The sequence below is a fragment of the Arvicanthis niloticus genome, chromosome 22, assembly GCF_011762505.2.
Source record: "Arvicanthis niloticus isolate mArvNil1 chromosome 22, mArvNil1.pat.X, whole genome shotgun sequence".
NCBI classification, from domain to species: domain Eukaryota; kingdom Metazoa; phylum Chordata; class Mammalia; order Rodentia; family Muridae; genus Arvicanthis; species Arvicanthis niloticus.
The window spans coordinates 13,324,510-13,342,749 of NC_133429.1; the positions used below are offsets into that span (position 1 = coordinate 13,324,510).

Genomic DNA, 18,240 nt, shown 5'->3' on the forward strand with positions numbered 1-18,240 from the left:
TTATGCTTCCTCCCCATTATTTATTACTAGATTGTTATTGATCTGGTATTCAAAGACAAACAAAGCATAATTGCTGCCGTTAAAATGCTCTGACACATCTGGGTAGGCAGATGTGTAGATAGGCAGTGCGAGTACTACCCTACTTGTTGGAAATGCATCAATTATTACCACATAGAAAAAATAATAATGGCTAATAGACAATAGAGCACCACTAGTCAGTATCTCCTAGGGAGATAGTTGACACCAACTAAGGGATCATGTTTTAATACATCGATCTGGGTGAGATTTCAAGTGCTATTTTCCATTTTTATTGTCATAGTCTACTATTGTTTATGTGATGCTGGACGGGAGCTGGGGGCCACCTAGCCTCCGAAGGTAAGTTAGACAGAAGGAAGTCATTCAAAAAAAAAAAATGGCAGAGTGCTCCCCACCCCACCCAAAACATGCCCTCAATTTGACTCTTTGCTAATGTCCTCAATCAAACTCTTTATACTTAGATGCTTTTCATAAATGCATAAAGTGGAGCAATATATCATTTTATGGTGTCATCTGGTTACAGATCTACTTAAAACCACTTAGGACAGCTTGTCCTCAACCTAGCTTAAATGACTAATCATGACACAGTGCCATAGATTCCCCCAGTATGGGAGGAACAGTGGGAGGAACCTTAGTCCTGAGCACTAAGTAACTTCAGCCTTTAATAGGTATCATATTAAACCATAAGCATTATGATTTCATTTGTTAATACCTGTTATAATAATACTAGGATTCACTCTAGATCAGGAAGTAATATCTACTCCCCACTCAGTTAATTATCTGGTCTCAAGGCCTTGGCAACCCACAGAGACAGACAGTCCTCATCTATTTAAAAAAAAAAAAAAAAAAAAAAGAGGAGAGAGAGAGAGAGAGCATTGAGTTCAATGAATCCAAAGTACAACCCACCTGAAGAGTTCACATTTATTGAGCACTTAGAAGAAGCGAGATCATTTTCTATCGCCCAGGCTCTCTTCTGACATGGTTAGTTGTGTTGGACTCCTATTAAAATCAATTTGACAACTTACCAAATAAGTTTTCAGAAAGGGAAAACTCATCCATGGCCTGTACATGGGAGTGTCCAATCAGATTCATTTTGGATACCACTCCAACTTTTCAACTTGAGGATGTGCTTCTGGGATGGTGGTCTTCCAATAAGAATCCTGGAAGGCAAACACACAGACAAGTTCATAGTTGTAATATAGGGTCAGGAGTTACTCAAGAGACACAGAGAGAAAGCAGTTGGACATACAGATGTTCAAATGCCTCCTCTGTAGAGATTTTCTATAACCTCTCTGTATGTATTTTCTCAATATTATGATTAATGATTATATCTCACATGTACTTGAAAATAAATGTTCAAGTTATATGCCTTCAGAAGAGATATTTTCCAGTTTAATATACCATACGTTTTTTCATTTAAATTCCACTGTTTGGGAATTTAGGCAAAATACGATAACATTTGAGGTTTGTCTTGTGATTTTTATATATAGAAAGAAAAACAAAAACATATATAAAAGTTTTAATTTAAAAAGGGGTCATCTTTGATTTATTTTCTTAATTTTATTTAGAAGTTGAACAGGGTTGTGTAACACACACAATAGCAGTTTTATGGTACTTCTTACTATAATTTCCTTGGTTATTTATGCATTATGTCAACAGGTCAAAATTCAGAGACTGTTCTGCTAGGACAGACATGATTTCTTGCTGCTGGGGAAATGTTTAGGAAGTCCTATTTATTCTAATGTCTACATTCGCTCTACATTGGACTAGGGTAAGACTAAACTGCAAAGGATGTAGGGTAAATAGAGAGATAGTGGAGGCTGGAGAAATGTCTCAGCCCTTAAAAGCACTTACTGCTCCTGCAGAGGGTGTGGTTTCACTTCCCAGCACCCACAATGGGAGATTGCAATTGTCTGTTCCAGAGATATGACACCTTCTTTTCTGCCCACCGCAGGCTCCAGGCATGCAAGTGTGCACAAATATATATGCACAAAAGTTTCCCCATGCAAAATATTTTTTACTTTAGAAAAGAGGAATAGTGATAAGCCTTATCCAAATGTCTGAAGCTTCATTCTGAAGGAATTTCTAGAGTTTATTTAAGAGAAGCAATGTCTACACTGAACTGTTTTTATAGGTCAGCTTGCCTGCCTGCCTTCCTTCCTTCCTTCCTTCCTTCCTTCCTTCCTTCCTTCCTTCCTTCTTTTCTTCCTTCCTTCCATTTCTTACCTCCCTAGAGAGGGGACAGTGAAAAGGTGAGTCCTCAAAGCTTTCCCCCTAGGCTAAGAATGATTTTCTAAACTTTTTAATCTTTTCTTCTCTGAGAAATATTTTTCTAAATATTTATATTTTCTGCCCTGGAAGAAAATATTAAAGTTTTGTTGGACAAATATTTATCTCATTAGAATTTCCCCACCAGGTCCTTCCCAGCTCAAGCAGGAGGGAGTTTCTGATCTGTCTGGCAAGGTGGCCCACAGGAACCGTTTTGCTTCACTCATTCATTTGTTCACGCTTTCAACAAACACTTATTGAGGGCTCATTTCAGGGTAAATCCTGGGCTGGATCTTCTGAGATAAAGTGATGAAGGCCAAATAGCATCCATGATCCATGATGTCAAGCTTAATGACAAACAGATATCTGTAAAGTGACCACACAATTCAACTGATTACATGTTATAACGAATGTGGTTTTAAAAGGTCCAAAATAACATGCTCTGATCCATGTGGTGTCAAAAGATACTGAGGCTGGTGAAAAAGGACATGGGCTTTTTTCTATTTGTTTGTTTGATTGATTGGTTGGCTGGTCTGTCAATGGTTTCACTATGCATGCCAAGCTGACTGGCCTTGAACTCACTATGAACACAGGCAAGCCTTGAACTCATAGCCTCCTGACTACTGAGATTACAGGTATTCACCCCCATACCTGGCAGAAGATATGGTTTTTGAGAGATGGGAAATTCTGTGGCTTACCTGAAGAGACACCAACAGCCTTGATCACATCTAGACAAACCTGCTCTATATGATAAACCAGGCATATAGCTTTCCTAAACTCTAGAAGAACTCTACCATCAAACCCACCATTTAGAAAGATAAGTGACTTCTGAGAGACACCAAGAGCCATAACCTTCATCCCAGAGTGAAACCTGAGTCACAAGAAAAACGTATCATGGCCAGTTCAGCTGCATTCAGCTTGGGAGATTTTTCTGGGGTGAGAAAGAAAGGCCTGCTATAAAAAGCACTGAAAGTCAAGACAGACCTTTCAACAGAATCCAACAAGAAGAGAAAACCTATTTCACCTTCATCAAGAAAGGCCCACCCACAGGCGTATGCACTTGAATAATCCTTCTTCAGTTGGTGGAGTGGTTAGGGGAGTTTTAGAACCATTAGGAGGTTCCATTGAAGGAAGTACATCACTTTCAGGGTTTATAACCTTGCCCACTTCCAATTCACTCTCTCTGCTTTCTCCCTATAGTTGACGATGTAATCTCTTCTGTGTGGGCTCCCTAATGCCACGTCTCCCCTGATGTTAAGGACTCTCCTTCCAGAACTGTAAGTTAAAATAAACTCTTTCTTCCATTACTTGTTTTTAGCTGTGGTGTGTTTTGACAGCATCAGAAAAGTAAGTAATACAACTCTCCTCCACAAATGACTGGCACATATCAGAGTGGACCTTTGAACCCATGAGGGCCCAGGAGCTTTGCGGGACAGTTGTGAAATAGGAGAAACACTGTAGCCCATGCAGAATGTCCAGCAATGCGACTTCTGGGTGAGTAAGATTCTCTCTGAGAGACAAAAAAAAATTGTAGAAGGAGAAGCCAGAGTAGACTCTATTGTGCATATGAAGAGACATAGGTCCTTCTGAAATTCCTGGGGACTTTCAGAAGACAGGCTTTGATAGCGAGCTGGAGGTCCAGAGGAATAAGCTGGCAAATGCTGAAGCCAATAAGGTAATCTCATACATGCTTGCAAGCCAGTTTACAGCTAGAGAAATTCAAGCTTAACTGTTAAGTATCCATTGTATAAATACATACATGGAAAAAAATACACATGGAAGCCATGTACCCCAAATGTGTGTGTGTCTGTACACACACACACACACACACACACACACACACACATATACACACACACAGAGAGAGAGAGAGAGAGAGAGAGAGAGAGAGACAGAGACAGAGACAGAGAGACAGAGAGACAGAGAGAGAGAGAGACAGAGAGAGAGAGAGAGACAGAGAGAGAGAGAGAGAAAGAGAGAGTCTATACACTTTTATTGTCCCCCAGTTCACCCAGTGACTATTGGAGTCTTCCTGTCTCTAGAAGAGAATATTCTACAATGCTAAAAGCTGCTAATCATTCTTCATTTTCAACCCAAATGTATACTCTGCACGTTACCACCGTTTGATGCTGACTCTGGCTTTAGGTCATACCCCCTTGCTCCCGTCTCTCAGTTCTATAGTTTGGTTTCATTTGGTTAGGGTCAAATTCTCATTATGTTTTCCAATCCAGTCCTGAACTCCTGAGCTTCAAGGATCCTCCTGCTTTGTTTAGCTAGGAATACAAGCATGTCGCTGTTCATGACAGCTACTGTTTCTAACCTTGTGTGTTGTTCACGTGGCTATAAAACATAATTCCATAACACATTACAGGTCTCCAGTGTTTTGTTTTTAAATCTTCTTTTTTCTATATTAAATGTATTTATTTACTCACTTTACAACCCAATATCAGCCCTTGCTCTCCTCCCAGTACCCCCTCAGGTAAGTCTTCCTCCCATTCCCCAGGATAAAGGGAAGCTCTCTTCTTGGTGTCACCCCCCCACACACACACACACATACCCATCCCACACACACACACCAACCCCCCCCCATGCACATCAAGTTGCTGTGAGACTAGCCACATCCTCTCCCACTGAGGTCAGACAAGGCTGTCCGTTTAGGGATGTGGGATCCACATGCAGGCAGGTAGGCTACAGGCTCAGGGACCACCCCTGCTCCAGTTGTTTGGGAGACCTGCATGAAGACCAAGCTGCTCATTGGCTACTTACGTGCATGGGGCCTAGGTCCAACCTGTGCTCACTCTTTGGTTGGTAATTCTATCTCTGGGAGCCCCAAGGGTCCAGGTGAATTGACTCTGTTGGTCTTCCTATGGAGCCCCTATACTCTTTGAGTCCCTCAATCTTTCTAACTCTTCTATAAGACTACCCAAGCTCCATCTACTGCTTGTGTGTGAGTCTCTGCATCGCTTTTCTTTGGCTGTTGGGTGGAGCCTCTCAGAGGACCACTATGCTAGTTTCCTGTGTGCAAGCATAACTCAGTATCATTAATACTGTCAGGGATTGGTTCTTGTTCATTGAATGGCCTCTAGTGTTTTATAGGTGTATTGTTTTTCATTTGGATTTCTAGACATTCTACTGTGTGTTCATTTAAACATGGTATCTTCAATTCAAATGACAGGCACATAATAGTCCCCGGAGAAATGTTGGCTCCCTTAAGCTACTTGTGTTTATAATTCCTCTTGTATAGTTCTGCCAAGTTCCATTATATCTGGAGTATTCCCTTGGGAAAATGGCATAAAGACCACATTCTCTGAATACCACAAGTCTTTGGATATAATTTATCATGACTCACCCAAAGAAAACCTCAATTCCCCCAAGTCTGCCTCATTTGGGTGATGATGTCCCTAAGTCAACAACAGAGTTGTCTAGTCACAAATAGTTAGCAGGGCCCACTCAAACCTATTTTATTGAGTTCACTAATACCTAAAGGAGCTTTTAAAAAGGAAAGTCTTTAATTTTTGGAAATGGCAACACAAGCGCAGGATGTTTTAGCGTATGTTGTGTAGCTATAGCGAAATATCCGTGTCTAAATTAATTACAAAGTAAAAAATAATTTCTTTGACTCATGATTATGGTGGCTTTAGAATGGTGGTAACAGCCTGGCAAGGGCATCCTGGCTGCCCCAGAACACAGTTGAGAAATGAAAAAAAAAGAAATCTTGCCTTATGTAGAGAAGGGGCCACTCAAATATTTTCTGCAGTACATTTTCTAAAGGCTTTAAGATTTTAAACACTTAAACTTTTTCTTTATTGAGTTTAGTTTAAGTTATTGCTGGTATCCACTCAATCAAAACTACACCTTGCCTTGTACTCTGTTTCTGCAGGTAGGTGACTCTTCCTTTATATCAAAGCACAGGATAGAGAAAGCAGTTTCTCATACAAGAGTGAATGCAGACACAACAGGCTCCGCCCACAGGAAGGTGACGTCTCACAGCTCCAAAGAAGCAGACATGCTAGAAACACAGCTAACTGTTTTACTTGGTATGCCAGGACAAGCAGAAACTGCCTGGTTATATTTACACACACACACACACACACACACACACACACACACACACACACACAAACACACACAGGAGTCAGACAGAGCAAGCAGGAAGTCTGATAAGGACACACACCCTCAAAGTTCACCCCCTGATGAACTTCCTCCAGCAAGCCTGTGCCTCCTAAATGTTCTATTACCTCCCCAAACAACACTAAGGACAAAGTGTTTAAAGACATGAGACCCTGGGTGACATTTCTCCTTCAAACTACCACATGCACATACAGAAATCACAGCTGCATAAGTTCAGGGATACCATACCTGTTCTGAGTTCCTACAGCTTCGTGTGCTGCCTGGAACTAGTCACTCAACACTTCCGATCCTAACCTTTGAGGCATAAAGTTTTAAAACCTTAGTGTCAGGTACTGCAAAGGTTAAAGGGTCAACCTTTCTCATACTTCAACATTTATCTAAAAGGGTGACATGAACGAAAAAATGTTTGCCATACTCGAAACATCAGAAACAGAACTTGTCAATCAATCATCAAAAGAATGGATACTGTAAATAAACATTGTATAGACACTTTGGAATTAAAATGACTATAAACTAAGCAAAACTATGACAAGACGAACCAGGACTTCGTGGGCTCATATGGATAAGTGAAAGCATCATACCGAACAGGAGAATCAGGTTTTAGAATAGCACATATGATTCGATGTAACTTACATGTGTTTAAAGATTTGCAAAGCATGTTATACTATCACTGACACTCTGCTGCTGGGCTCAGCAAGCTATGACTTGAAAGCTAAGGGTTTCATTTGCCCTTTGGTCTTTAGCTGCTATAAAACTACAAAGAGTAGAAAAGTTGCAAAACAGTCCACGTGCTCTGCAAAGCCTGGAATAGTCTTTCGCTCTCTGCCCTTCACAGAAAAAGTTTGTAATCCTTGCTCTCATTATATATACATATATAAATATATGAATATTTATTCATACATGATATATAATAATTTACATATTGATTTATAAATTATAAATTATGTATAATTTATAATATTATATATTATATATCATGTATTATTATATATGATGATATAAATTAGTATTCATATATATATTATATATGAATAAAAGCAATGGCTTCATTACTCAGAACATTATTGAGTGCACAGAACATTTCTATGACATCCTAAATTCTGTCCTAACTGTGGCTAGCAAATACAAGGGGGATAATTACATTACTCTGCTTTTTGCATGTTAAAACATATTTCATAATGAAAAGCTCAAACAAACTTATATGCACATCATATAAAATTACATATCCACATGTATACGTAATGAAAATGACTGAATGAATCCTAATGATATAATATCAAGAGCTCAAACAACTGTAAAGACATGGGAGCTCAGAGAGAGCTTCACTCTTACCCTTCTCAAAGCTTTGAGAGAAGGTAATTTCTTCCCATAAAACATTTTGACAGACAGAACTGTGATCTGTGAGGATATGCTGGAGATTCTGGGTGACACAATGAAATCTGTGTTTGAGAAGAACTCTGAGGGCTCGAGAGATGGTTCAGTGGGAAAGAGCACTTGCTGCTCAGGCAGAGGACCTGAGTTTAGTTCTCAGTATCTACTTCAGATGGCTCCATACCACCCATTACTTCAACTCCAAGGGACTCGATACCCTCCTCAAGCCTCTGTGGGTACTTGAACTCAGAAGTGCATACATGCACATGGACACACACACACACAAATATAAATAATAAAATACATCCTTAAAAAATAGGACTCTAGGAGTTGGAGAGAGAGATCAGTGCTTAAGAATGCTTGCTGACCTTGGAGATAACCTGGGATTAGTTCCCTGTACATACACAGTGGCTCACAACCACTGGGAACATCACTTCCAAGTGACCTGAGCACCCCCCTCCCATGACAGGTACTTGAACACACATGATGCACATATATTCATAGGGGCTATACAAGTTACTTTTCTCTTGCTGTGACAAAATACTATAACCAAAAACGGCTTACAGAAGAAAGAGTTTGTTTGGGTTTATGGTTCCAGAAAAATAAAGACTCCATGATGGTAGAGAAAAGGCATGGTATCAAGTGTCAGGCATGGTGGCAGGAACAGGAAGCTGGGAGCTCACATCTCAACCAAAGTAGACAGAACAATCTGGGACTGACATGTGGGCTTGAAAGTTCCAAGCCCAGCTGTGTACTATGCATCTTCCCCCGCAAGGCAAGGCCATACCTCCTCAACCTCCCCAAACTTCACCGCCATGTACTGAAAATTATGGCGACATTCCTCACTCAGACCAGCACATAGGAAAGTGATAAAATAAAATAATAAATATATATTTTAAAAAGAAGAGCGCTTTCATGGAAAGGCTGGGAGCAGAAATAAGTCTGTGAATAAGGGGAGGGAAATTAGAAAATGGTTGATAAAGGAGGGTGATTAAAGTACACACCACGGTGGCATTTGTAGACACAGGGAGAGAGGACCTGGAAACAGCATCGTCAAAGGAAAATGAAAGAGAGGCAGAAACCTAATAATACAAAGGGTAAGCCTTGGGTCTTGGTGGAAGCAGGGACAGAATGTTGATTTTATTTGATGTCTATTCCTATGACACTACAACCAAAAATTTAATTTAAAACCTTGTGAGTAATGTAGAAGAGGATTGCCTTGTCTGGCCTCAGAGGTAGAGGATGCACCAGGGAGGGGTGATGCCGGGGAGCCACCCTCTTAGAGGTGAAATGGAGGGGGGATGGGAGAAAACTCTGGAAAGGGGGAAGGGGGGACCAGGGGGCAACATTTGGGATGTAAGTAAATAAAATTACATATATATATATATATATATATATATATATATATATATATATATGTATATATATATATAATATATATGTTATTTATTTATAAAAATATACATAGTAAATATATAACAGCAAATGCCAAGACTATGTGAAATATCTAAAAAATATATATCAACATTTTATAATAATATATTGAAATAAATATTATACGTAAATTAAAATTTTATTCCCGGAGAAGAAAAACCTGGGGAATAAATTCTAAAGGAATATATGCCATTTACTTTTGTTGTGATATGATATATAGTTTCTGGTAGCATGGACCCCCACTTTTTGGTTATCAATTTTTACTTGTTTAGATATTATGGGTCACAGGAAGTTCATGGTGGGAAAAGATTCCACTTTGGCATACACCATTTGTAAATGGAGACCTTGAGTAGACACTGTTGCAGTTGAACAGCACTGACTGGTATAGAGTGGCCAGGTCTTGGGAGATGCATGTAAAAGCTGATCACATGTAGATTCACTATGTATAGTCACACAAAGGCACCAGTAACACTGTCCTGTGAACACAGATGCTGTGGAACACAGACTGTGGTAGGTTATTTTTCAAAGCTTAACTCATCATCATGACTCCATGTTCAGAGGGAGCCCAAGATTCAATGCAAAGGTATGTGGTTAAGGAGAAAGAGAACTGAACTCTAGAAAAAAGGGTAATGTTTCTGTTTCAGTATTTATCCCATGGGTAAATGAATTCCAGAGTACACTGACATGTATTTCAGACATGAATGAGCTCTGAAACTCTAACTTACTGAATCCTTCTCTCTCTCTCTCTCTCTCTCTCTCTCTCTCTCACACACACACACACACACACACACACAGCATTCAAGCAAATCGCATTAGTGTATACAATGCCATCTTGAGCCAGAAAATCTTGAAAATCCTCCCATAAATAATTAGTCTATTGCAACCCTTGAATGGGCTGTCATTGTGACTTAATTTTATGACTAGAATTGTACTACTTCAGATTATTCCTGAAGAGGGCATTGAACTTCTATTTTTTCCCTTGAAATGCTAATATTGACATATGAAGAAGAAAGAGACTCAGATACAAGTGTATCAGCCAACATCAAGTTCACATGTGTGGAAGCAAAGACTTACCTAACTTAGCTTTGCACAGTTAAAACTAGTCGCTCAATTCAACTCAGGCAAAAACACATTAAAAGGTATAAAATCAAGACTAAATTAGTAGATAGAAGGGTAGCCTGTTATAAAAGTATATACAACCCCTTTCAACATGACAAGTTGGCCATTGTCTGATCTAAAGTATGTTCTTTAAAGTACTCTATTCTTTTTAAAAAGAATCTCAATATCAGTTTCTGACTCACTCACTCAGTCAATATACATTTATTGACTCTTTGTTAGACAATCAGACATATAAAAGCCCCAAATCTGTCATCATTATTATCATGACAGAAGAAAGCCCAGATCCCAACAAAAGTATAAGTTTGTCATTCATTCACCCAACTCATTAATTCTCTATTATGTTCTAAGCTCTGATTTCGGTATTAGGAAAACAGTGGTTGATAAAGCAAATAGCTTGCTCAAATTCCAGCAGTAAAAGCACAGCTAAACAATGGTGACCATAATAAAATAAAGGAGATAAATGTAGAGGGGTATAGGGGGTTAAGAGCAGGTGACCAGAGAAGAGATCTCTTAAAAGTGTGTCTTTAGGGCTGGAGAGATGGCTCAGCAGTTAAGAGCACTGGCTGCTCTTCCTGGGTTTAATTCCCAGCACCCACATGGTAGCACACACCTGTCTGTAACTTCAGTTCCAGGGCTTCTGACATCTTCACACAGATATACGTGCAGTCAAAAGACCAATGAACATTAAATAAAAATAAATTACTTTTAAAAGTGGGTCTTTAAACCAAATACAGTTATTTGTGAAGGGCAAGAAACATGCTACACAAAGGAGAACTAAGACCTGAGAAGCATACAGTAAGTGCTACCAGCCTGTGCTTGGCGTGTTGAAAGAGAAATGCAGGTTCAGGAATGTGGGCACGAATCATCCAGAGAAAGACTCTAGAAGATGAGGCCCAAGCAGGCAGCATATCCATGGCTGAGGGAGTTTGGAATTTATCCCAAGCGGAAATCTTTGGTGGTTTATCAACAAGAGTGTGACTCAGAGAATGAGGGGTCTTTCAGCAAACAGAGGCTGGAGCCTAATATTGAAAGAGGGCTGAAGAGATGGCTTCAGAAGAGTTAAGAGCACTTGATCCCCAGCACCCATGTGGTGGTTCACAACCATTTACACCTCCAGTTCTCAGGGATCTAATGCCATCTTCTGACTCCCATGGGTACCAGGCATACATGTGGTGCAAGAAAATGAAAGAAAGGAGAAAGGGGGGTAACCATTAGGCTGGGCGAACAGCATGTTGGAATTGGCTAGAGGTGAGTGTTGTGAGCAAGTTTAAACAGCTCAGATCAGTGGAAGCCAGTTGAGAAGTTGTACCAGGAAACCCCATTACTGCTTTAGAGATGAAAACAAAGATTTCTTTCGTGCATTATGCTTGGAAATGGATTCCTCGTGGTAGCTTCAAATGGATTCTACTTCAAAATTTATCAAAACTATTTGACAGAATAATGGGAAGTTATGTTGCTATCATTATAATATCGTGGATTAAGGACTAATTTACTAAGATGTAAGTAGGAAAATAATGATCTTGGCAACGTCATCACACAACACAGAAATTAAAAACACTATAGACAAAGCTAAATTCTGAAACTGGAAGATGATGTTTTTAACGCAAAGAACCACCGAACCATTAGAACAAACATCATATAAGTAATTCTTATAAATAAAATCAGGAAAAGACAAACAATCCAAGGCACAAATTGGCAAAGAGGAAGTGACCAAAGGAGAAACCCAAGTGGCCAAAAAGCACAAAAACAAAGAAATAATAAAAAAAAAAACCTAATTAACAATTAGAAATATTAAAACCTTTTATCAAGTTGTATAAAAATTTTAAGTTTGAAAGTATTCAGAGATAAGTAAAGCACATGTAAATGGATATCGTCACACACCACTGGTGGGAGTGTGGTGTCTAGTTTCTTGGAGGAGCACTTAAGCAATGCACATTAGAATATACAATCAGACAATGTCTGGTTTGATCTAAGGCTCGATGTAGGAGAAAGAACCCACGCCCAACACTGCCTGGGTAACCAAGAACCAGACTAGATAGCCCAGAAACCTAGGGTAAAACCAAACGCTACTGGTAAAAAAAAAAAAAAAAAAAAAGTATCAATAAAATGATTCCTAGCGAGATTACTGTTCTAATGTGATATTCTGCACATTAGAACAAGATGCAATTCCAATTCATAGGCATTCTCCCTCAGGAAACCTTAACCCATGATTGTCATTGCAGTGCAGAAACTATGATTTCTAATGAATGGTGAAAAGTGAGAGTTATCTAAATGTCTATCGAGGGTAGGATGGATCGACTACCTTTTACGTATTGCATTAAGGAATAGTTAAGAAGTTTGAGGTAGTTTAAATGTCTCAGCATCAAAAGAGGGAAGTACAGAGAATGGGGTGAGGGGAGATCATGAGAGATCTTAGACTTCATTACACTGTTGAAATGCTTTTCAAAATCTGAATTCACCAAGATACATCAATTCTGTAAGAATGGAAGACAGCGCCGTGTTTTCCGTTTTGCCAATTTTATGATTGAACACTACAAGCAGGTATATTTACATGCCTTGGGGGACTTAAGCAGGTAAGGATACAGCTTAATGATAGTGTATGCATAGTAAGTACTAAGACCCTGTGTTCAAACTAGTAGGGGTAGCCAGCCAATGTCTGATTTGATCTAAGGCTCGATATAGGAGAAGGAAACCAAGCCCAACACTGCCTAGGTAACCAAGAACCAGACTACATAGCCCAGAAACCTAGGGTAAAACCAAGTATTACTGGTCTAAACCAAAAAGTATCAATAAAATAAGTCCTAGTGATATTCTGCTACCCATAGATCAGCGCCTTCTCTAGTCGTCATCAGAGAGGCTGCCTCTGGCAACAGATGGGGAAAAGATGCAGAGACCCACAGCTAGACATTATGTGGAGAGAGAGATTTCTTCATCAGATCCCCCCCCACCCCCCCCCCAGATCTCAAGAAACCTCATGGAACAGGTCACAGAAAGAATGTAAGAACCAGAGAGGATGGAGGACACCAGGAGAACAATGCCCTCTGAATCACCTAAGTGAGGTGCATATGATCAAGCACAGGGTTGACATGGGTCTGAACCAGGTCCTCTGCATATATATCATTTAATTGGGTATTTTATGGAACTCCTGACAGTGAGAGCAAGTGCGTCTGACTCATGTGCCTGCTCTCAGCTTTGCTCATCCTGTTGGGTTGCCGTGTCCAACTTCAATATGATAGTTTTGGCTTCATCTTATATTTTATTTTGTCATGTTTGGTTGTTAACACTTAGCAGCCTATTCTTTTTCTAATGAGAGACAGAAAGGAAGCAAATACAGGCAAAAGGGGAGTTGGGGAGGGACTGAGAGCAGTAGCGGGAGGGGAAACTGTAATCAGGACACATATTATGAGAAAAGAATCTATTTTTCAATAAAAGAACAAAGAAGACCCCGTGTTCAACCACACACAAAATAAATAAAAATTTTAAACACAATAAGAGTAAAAATTACTTTTTAAGAATTGTGCAGTATTTCTGTGCTGGTGTGAAAATTTAAAGATCTCTATGGGAAAACATAAAACATACATTTAAAAATAATTTGTGATGGGAGAAGTTCTAGGTTCAAGGAAAACTGAGCAGAAAGTTCCCAGCTTCTCCCTTCCTCCACCCAGGCTCAGACAACACCTCCGCCATCTGCATCCTCCACACAGGCTCAGACAACACCTCCAACATCTGCATCCTCCACACAGGCTCAGACAACACCTTCGTCATCTGCATCCTCCACACAGGCTCAGACAACACCTCCGCCATCTGCATCCTCCACACAGGCTCAGACAACACCTCTGCCACCTGCATCCTCCACACAGGCTCAGACAACACCTCCATCATCTGCATCCTCCACACACGCTTAGACAACACCTCTGCCACCTGCATCCTCCACACAGGCTCAGACAACACCTCTGCCACCTGCATCCTCCACACAGGCTCAGACACCACCTCCATCATCTGCATCCCCCACCCAGGCTCAGACACCACCTCCATCATCTGCATCCTCCACACAGGCTCAGACAACACCTCTGCCACCTGCATCCTCCACACAGGCTCAGACAACACCTCCATCATCTGCATCCTCCTCACAGGCTCAGATAACACCTCCATCATCTGCATCCCCCACACAGGCTCAGACAACACCTCTGCCATCTTCATCCTCCACCAGAGCCCCACATACTTCATGAACTGATGAACCTATGTAGACATGTCCTTACCTGGAAAATATCTTAGTCTTCCTTAAGGTTCACTCTTAGTGTCATATGTCCAACAGGTTTTGACAATGTGCACAAAACAACTGTATCCACCCTGTAGTATTATTTACATTGGGTTTGTTGCCTAAATATTCTTTGCAAAATGTGTGTAAATTAAGTCTCAAAGGATAGCTAGATCCTAGCATCTACTCATGGCCTCAGATTCAGATCTGAGAGCCCTATGGAACAAGAGGTTTCCAAATAAGCACTTTGGGAGGATGTCGCTGTGTCTAACCCTGGACTTCAGTCAGATTTTGCTTCTCCACATGATGTAGACTGGTGTCTAGGCTGAGAACACCCACAGCTCTCAGGCAACTGGCAGTCTCTGGCTTTCTAGTCCTTCAGAGACAAGCTCAGCCCTAAATAGTTGGCATCCTCTGGTTGACGACATTCCTCAACAGGGCTCTTCTCAAAGCAGAAGCAGAAGCAGAAGCAGAAGCAGAAGCAGAAGCAGAAGCAGAAGCAGAAGCAGAAGCAGAAGCAGAAGCAGAAGCAGAAGCAGCAGCAGCAGCAGCAGCAGCAGCAGAAGCAACAGAAGCAGCAGAAGCAAGAAGAGGAAGAAGAGGAGGAAGAAGAAGAAACAGCAGCAGCATCGAGGATGTAATTTTGTGTGATGATGGTTGTGTCCTCGTTCAGCTTAGGACTGAAGAAACTCACATGGTGTTCCCTTTTAGCTCATCTCTGGTGGCAGAAAATGCATGGACAATAAGAAATAGCCAGGAGGAAGCTGGTACCACAGCTTAGTGATAGATCTTATACTTAGTGTGGACAAGGCCCTAGGTTCAAATCCTAGCCCTACCAGCTCCATAAAAAAGACTGGGGGTTGGTTTTCTTTTTCTTCGCACTCCATGTCACCAGCACTAAAGAGAAAATGAGACTAGAAGCAGAGTGGGGAATGCTTGACCCTTCAAGAGAAGAACCTATTTCCTTCCTTTCCACCCCCAGAGCCTTTGAAACTCTGTCTCATCTAGACAAGCGCTGCAGTGTCCATCACCCACGGCCTCTGTGAACCACAGAGCTCGGATCCTTTCCAGAATGTCCTGAAATCACAGGACGCACTGGGATCATTCCAGGCTTTAATTAAGATGCTGATAACTGAAGTGTCCAATCAGCTCTTGCAGCCTGGCGGGTTACAGAACACAGAGCTGTGCTCTCCACTTCCCCTGCTGATAGGGCAGTCATTAGAAAAATGACCGTGAGTGAGGTTTTAGGAATCTTCAAAAATATTTGTGGTTTTCAACAACCAACCCTGTCAAACTGAAATGGCTGCCAGCTGTCAATTCCAGGTTTTTCCCAGACCGCAACAAGATCAGGGGAGCAAGGACAGAGCCATACTCCAATCCAAGTACTGCTCCTTCTTAGCCGTCTGTCCATGGAGACGTAACTCATCCTCTTTGAGCCTTATTTTCCTTATCTGTAAAATAGGTACTCACAAGACTTCCACACCACAGAGCACAATTGTGAGAAGAAAATAGGCAGTTTATGTAAAGCCTGGGACATTTAGTAGACATGAAATTAAAGTTAGCTTCATCTCTTTCTGTTTCTCTGTTTCCCTATCTCTCTGTCTCTGTCTCTTTCACACACACACACACACACACACACACACACACACCTTATCCTTTTTTGATCCTTTACTTACAGGGTCCTTGGTCCTTACACCTTCTGTGTATTCTGCATAGTTTGCCCTGATCTTGGAGTCAGGCTAAGGATGGTACCATGTTCTTTCTTCCTCTGCAGGAGAGCTGTGTGCTTCAAAACACTGCTAGGGATATTGCAAAAGGGTGTGTGGAGAACAAAGCTCTGACCTGTCCAGAACTTCACCTGTGAATTGAGAGTTACAACAGTACTGTTGCGACACTGTCAGCAAAACAGAAGTGTCCAGGGTGCAAATGGCACAGGTCCACCATTTGGGAGATGGAGGGAGGGACTCAGAGATGAACTTGTCTATTGTTTTAGAAAACCAAAGCCAGGAACACAAGACAGCTTCTTGACTATCTTTTCCTACCTCTCATGCCCATTTTTAATGGAAAAGAATTCTCTCCCCCCCTCTCTCACACACATACTCTCTCTCTCTCTCTCTCTCTCTCTCTCTCTCTCACACACACACACACACACACACACACGTTCATGCCACTTTATGAAGGTGTGGTTGGCATAAAAATGATACACACTTATCATCATAATCTACACCATAAACCAATTCATCTTCCCCTATGGTTTCTTCCTCATTTTCTTCTTAGTAACATGAGCTTAAGGATTCCCAGCCTTGTCTGTCTTCAGCCCAGCTGCAGCGGCTCTAAGAGAGCAGCAATGACAACATCGGATCTCCAGAACACAGGTGGGACTCGCTCACACTGAGAATCTGGGGCAAGTCACCAGTCGTCCCCCCAGATGCTCCTTTCTAAATAAAAGTCCAATTAGGAGGAATTACCCGAGTTCCTCGATTGCCTGTGTCGCTGTGGCAGTGAGCAGGCCGGCAGGCCTTATCTGCAGCTTCCCCCCTAGGGGTGATTTAATAATGAAGTTCTTCCCGAGGATTTTTCTATCTCCTTTTAAAAATATTTCTCTGATATTAGTGTTAGAAGTGGGAGGCACTAGACGAGAGTATAACTGAAGCTTCAAAAGAAAGCACTTTGAAGCTACCCAGCTAAGGAGATTCTTCACATCCCTGAAGTGTAGACTGGGTAGTCTGTTCTTCAGTCCATGGTCACCCGACAAACGGACATGGAGATTTGGCAAAACGCCAAAAGGTAGCGCAAGGTATATAGGTCAGGTTTTCTGTAGAGTTGGTGGCGTTGGTCCCTATTTTTTTTGGAAACCCACTATTTGCAGCGCTGCCCTCTCGGGGACCAGAACGTGGAAGAGATGGTTATCAAGTATTGTTCAATAAGAAAGTAGCTTCAGTTCTCATCTTTAGAGTTAACTTCTCTCCTGGTGCCTCAGCGTTTTTACATCAAACTGCTAACTCAAGAGTTCATTCTTTGACGAAAACCACCGGTATCTAAGAGCAGCCTGCAAGCGATGTTCTTTCTCCGCTACCTTGAGAGACACACTCCCACTTCCAGACGACTGGGTACTTACTTGGATTGTTTGGGGTCAGAGATGTCCAAGGCCCTGAGAGGATTCAGAGCCCAGTCTTCTTTTCCAAAGCCCAGCAATTTCGCTGTAGATGCTCAGAACTCAGTTCTGCTCTGGGGTGAGATGAGGAGACAGTGGGCTGAGGAGGAGAAGGAGGAGAGTCTGGGTGACCACAGGCGGCCTTCCGGCATTAGCTTCAGCATCTCTCCCTTGGCTCTGTGCCTCATGGACACAGATTAGTCATTAACAGTCCTTCCCTGGTAAATGATGCAAACACGGAAAGGAATCTCAGACAGCCTTGGAATTGCCAGCATAATCCAGAGACAGGGAAAGTGACAGGCGCAGAGGACCATAGCTCACCTTGTATAATAGGTCTGCTGGCTGTTTTCTAGGGTCTCAGGAGCCCAGATTTCTGCCTCACTCTGCAGTTTCTTCTCATAGTTCTGTTACTTGCCAGAAATGAAAACTAGAAAGGATGAGCCACCTTGAGCCTTCTCTCTCCCAGACT

General features: G+C 41.4%; 1 protein-coding gene across 3 annotated transcripts in view; it reads right to left on the minus strand.

Annotated features, from left to right (window-relative positions):
* Nr1h4 (nuclear receptor subfamily 1 group H member 4) overlaps positions 1-17,949 on the minus strand; it is a 79,353-nt gene extending 61,404 nt beyond the window's left edge. Inside the window, exons 1-2 of one of the 3 annotated variants that reach the window (XM_076919941.1) lie at positions 17,736-17,949; positions 1,062-1,196 (exon numbers count right to left, since the gene is read on the minus strand). In XM_076919941.1, coding sequence (XP_076776056.1) covers positions 1,062-1,128 — 67 coding nt within the window. In that variant the 5' untranslated portion in view covers positions 1,129-1,196; positions 17,736-17,949. Of the gene's footprint in view, positions 1-1,061; positions 1,197-16,293; positions 16,438-17,735 lie in introns of those variants that run through there. The other 2 variants (XM_076919943.1, XM_076919942.1) reach the window with 2 other exon arrangements.
* Positions 17,950-18,240: the final 291 nt, after the last annotated feature.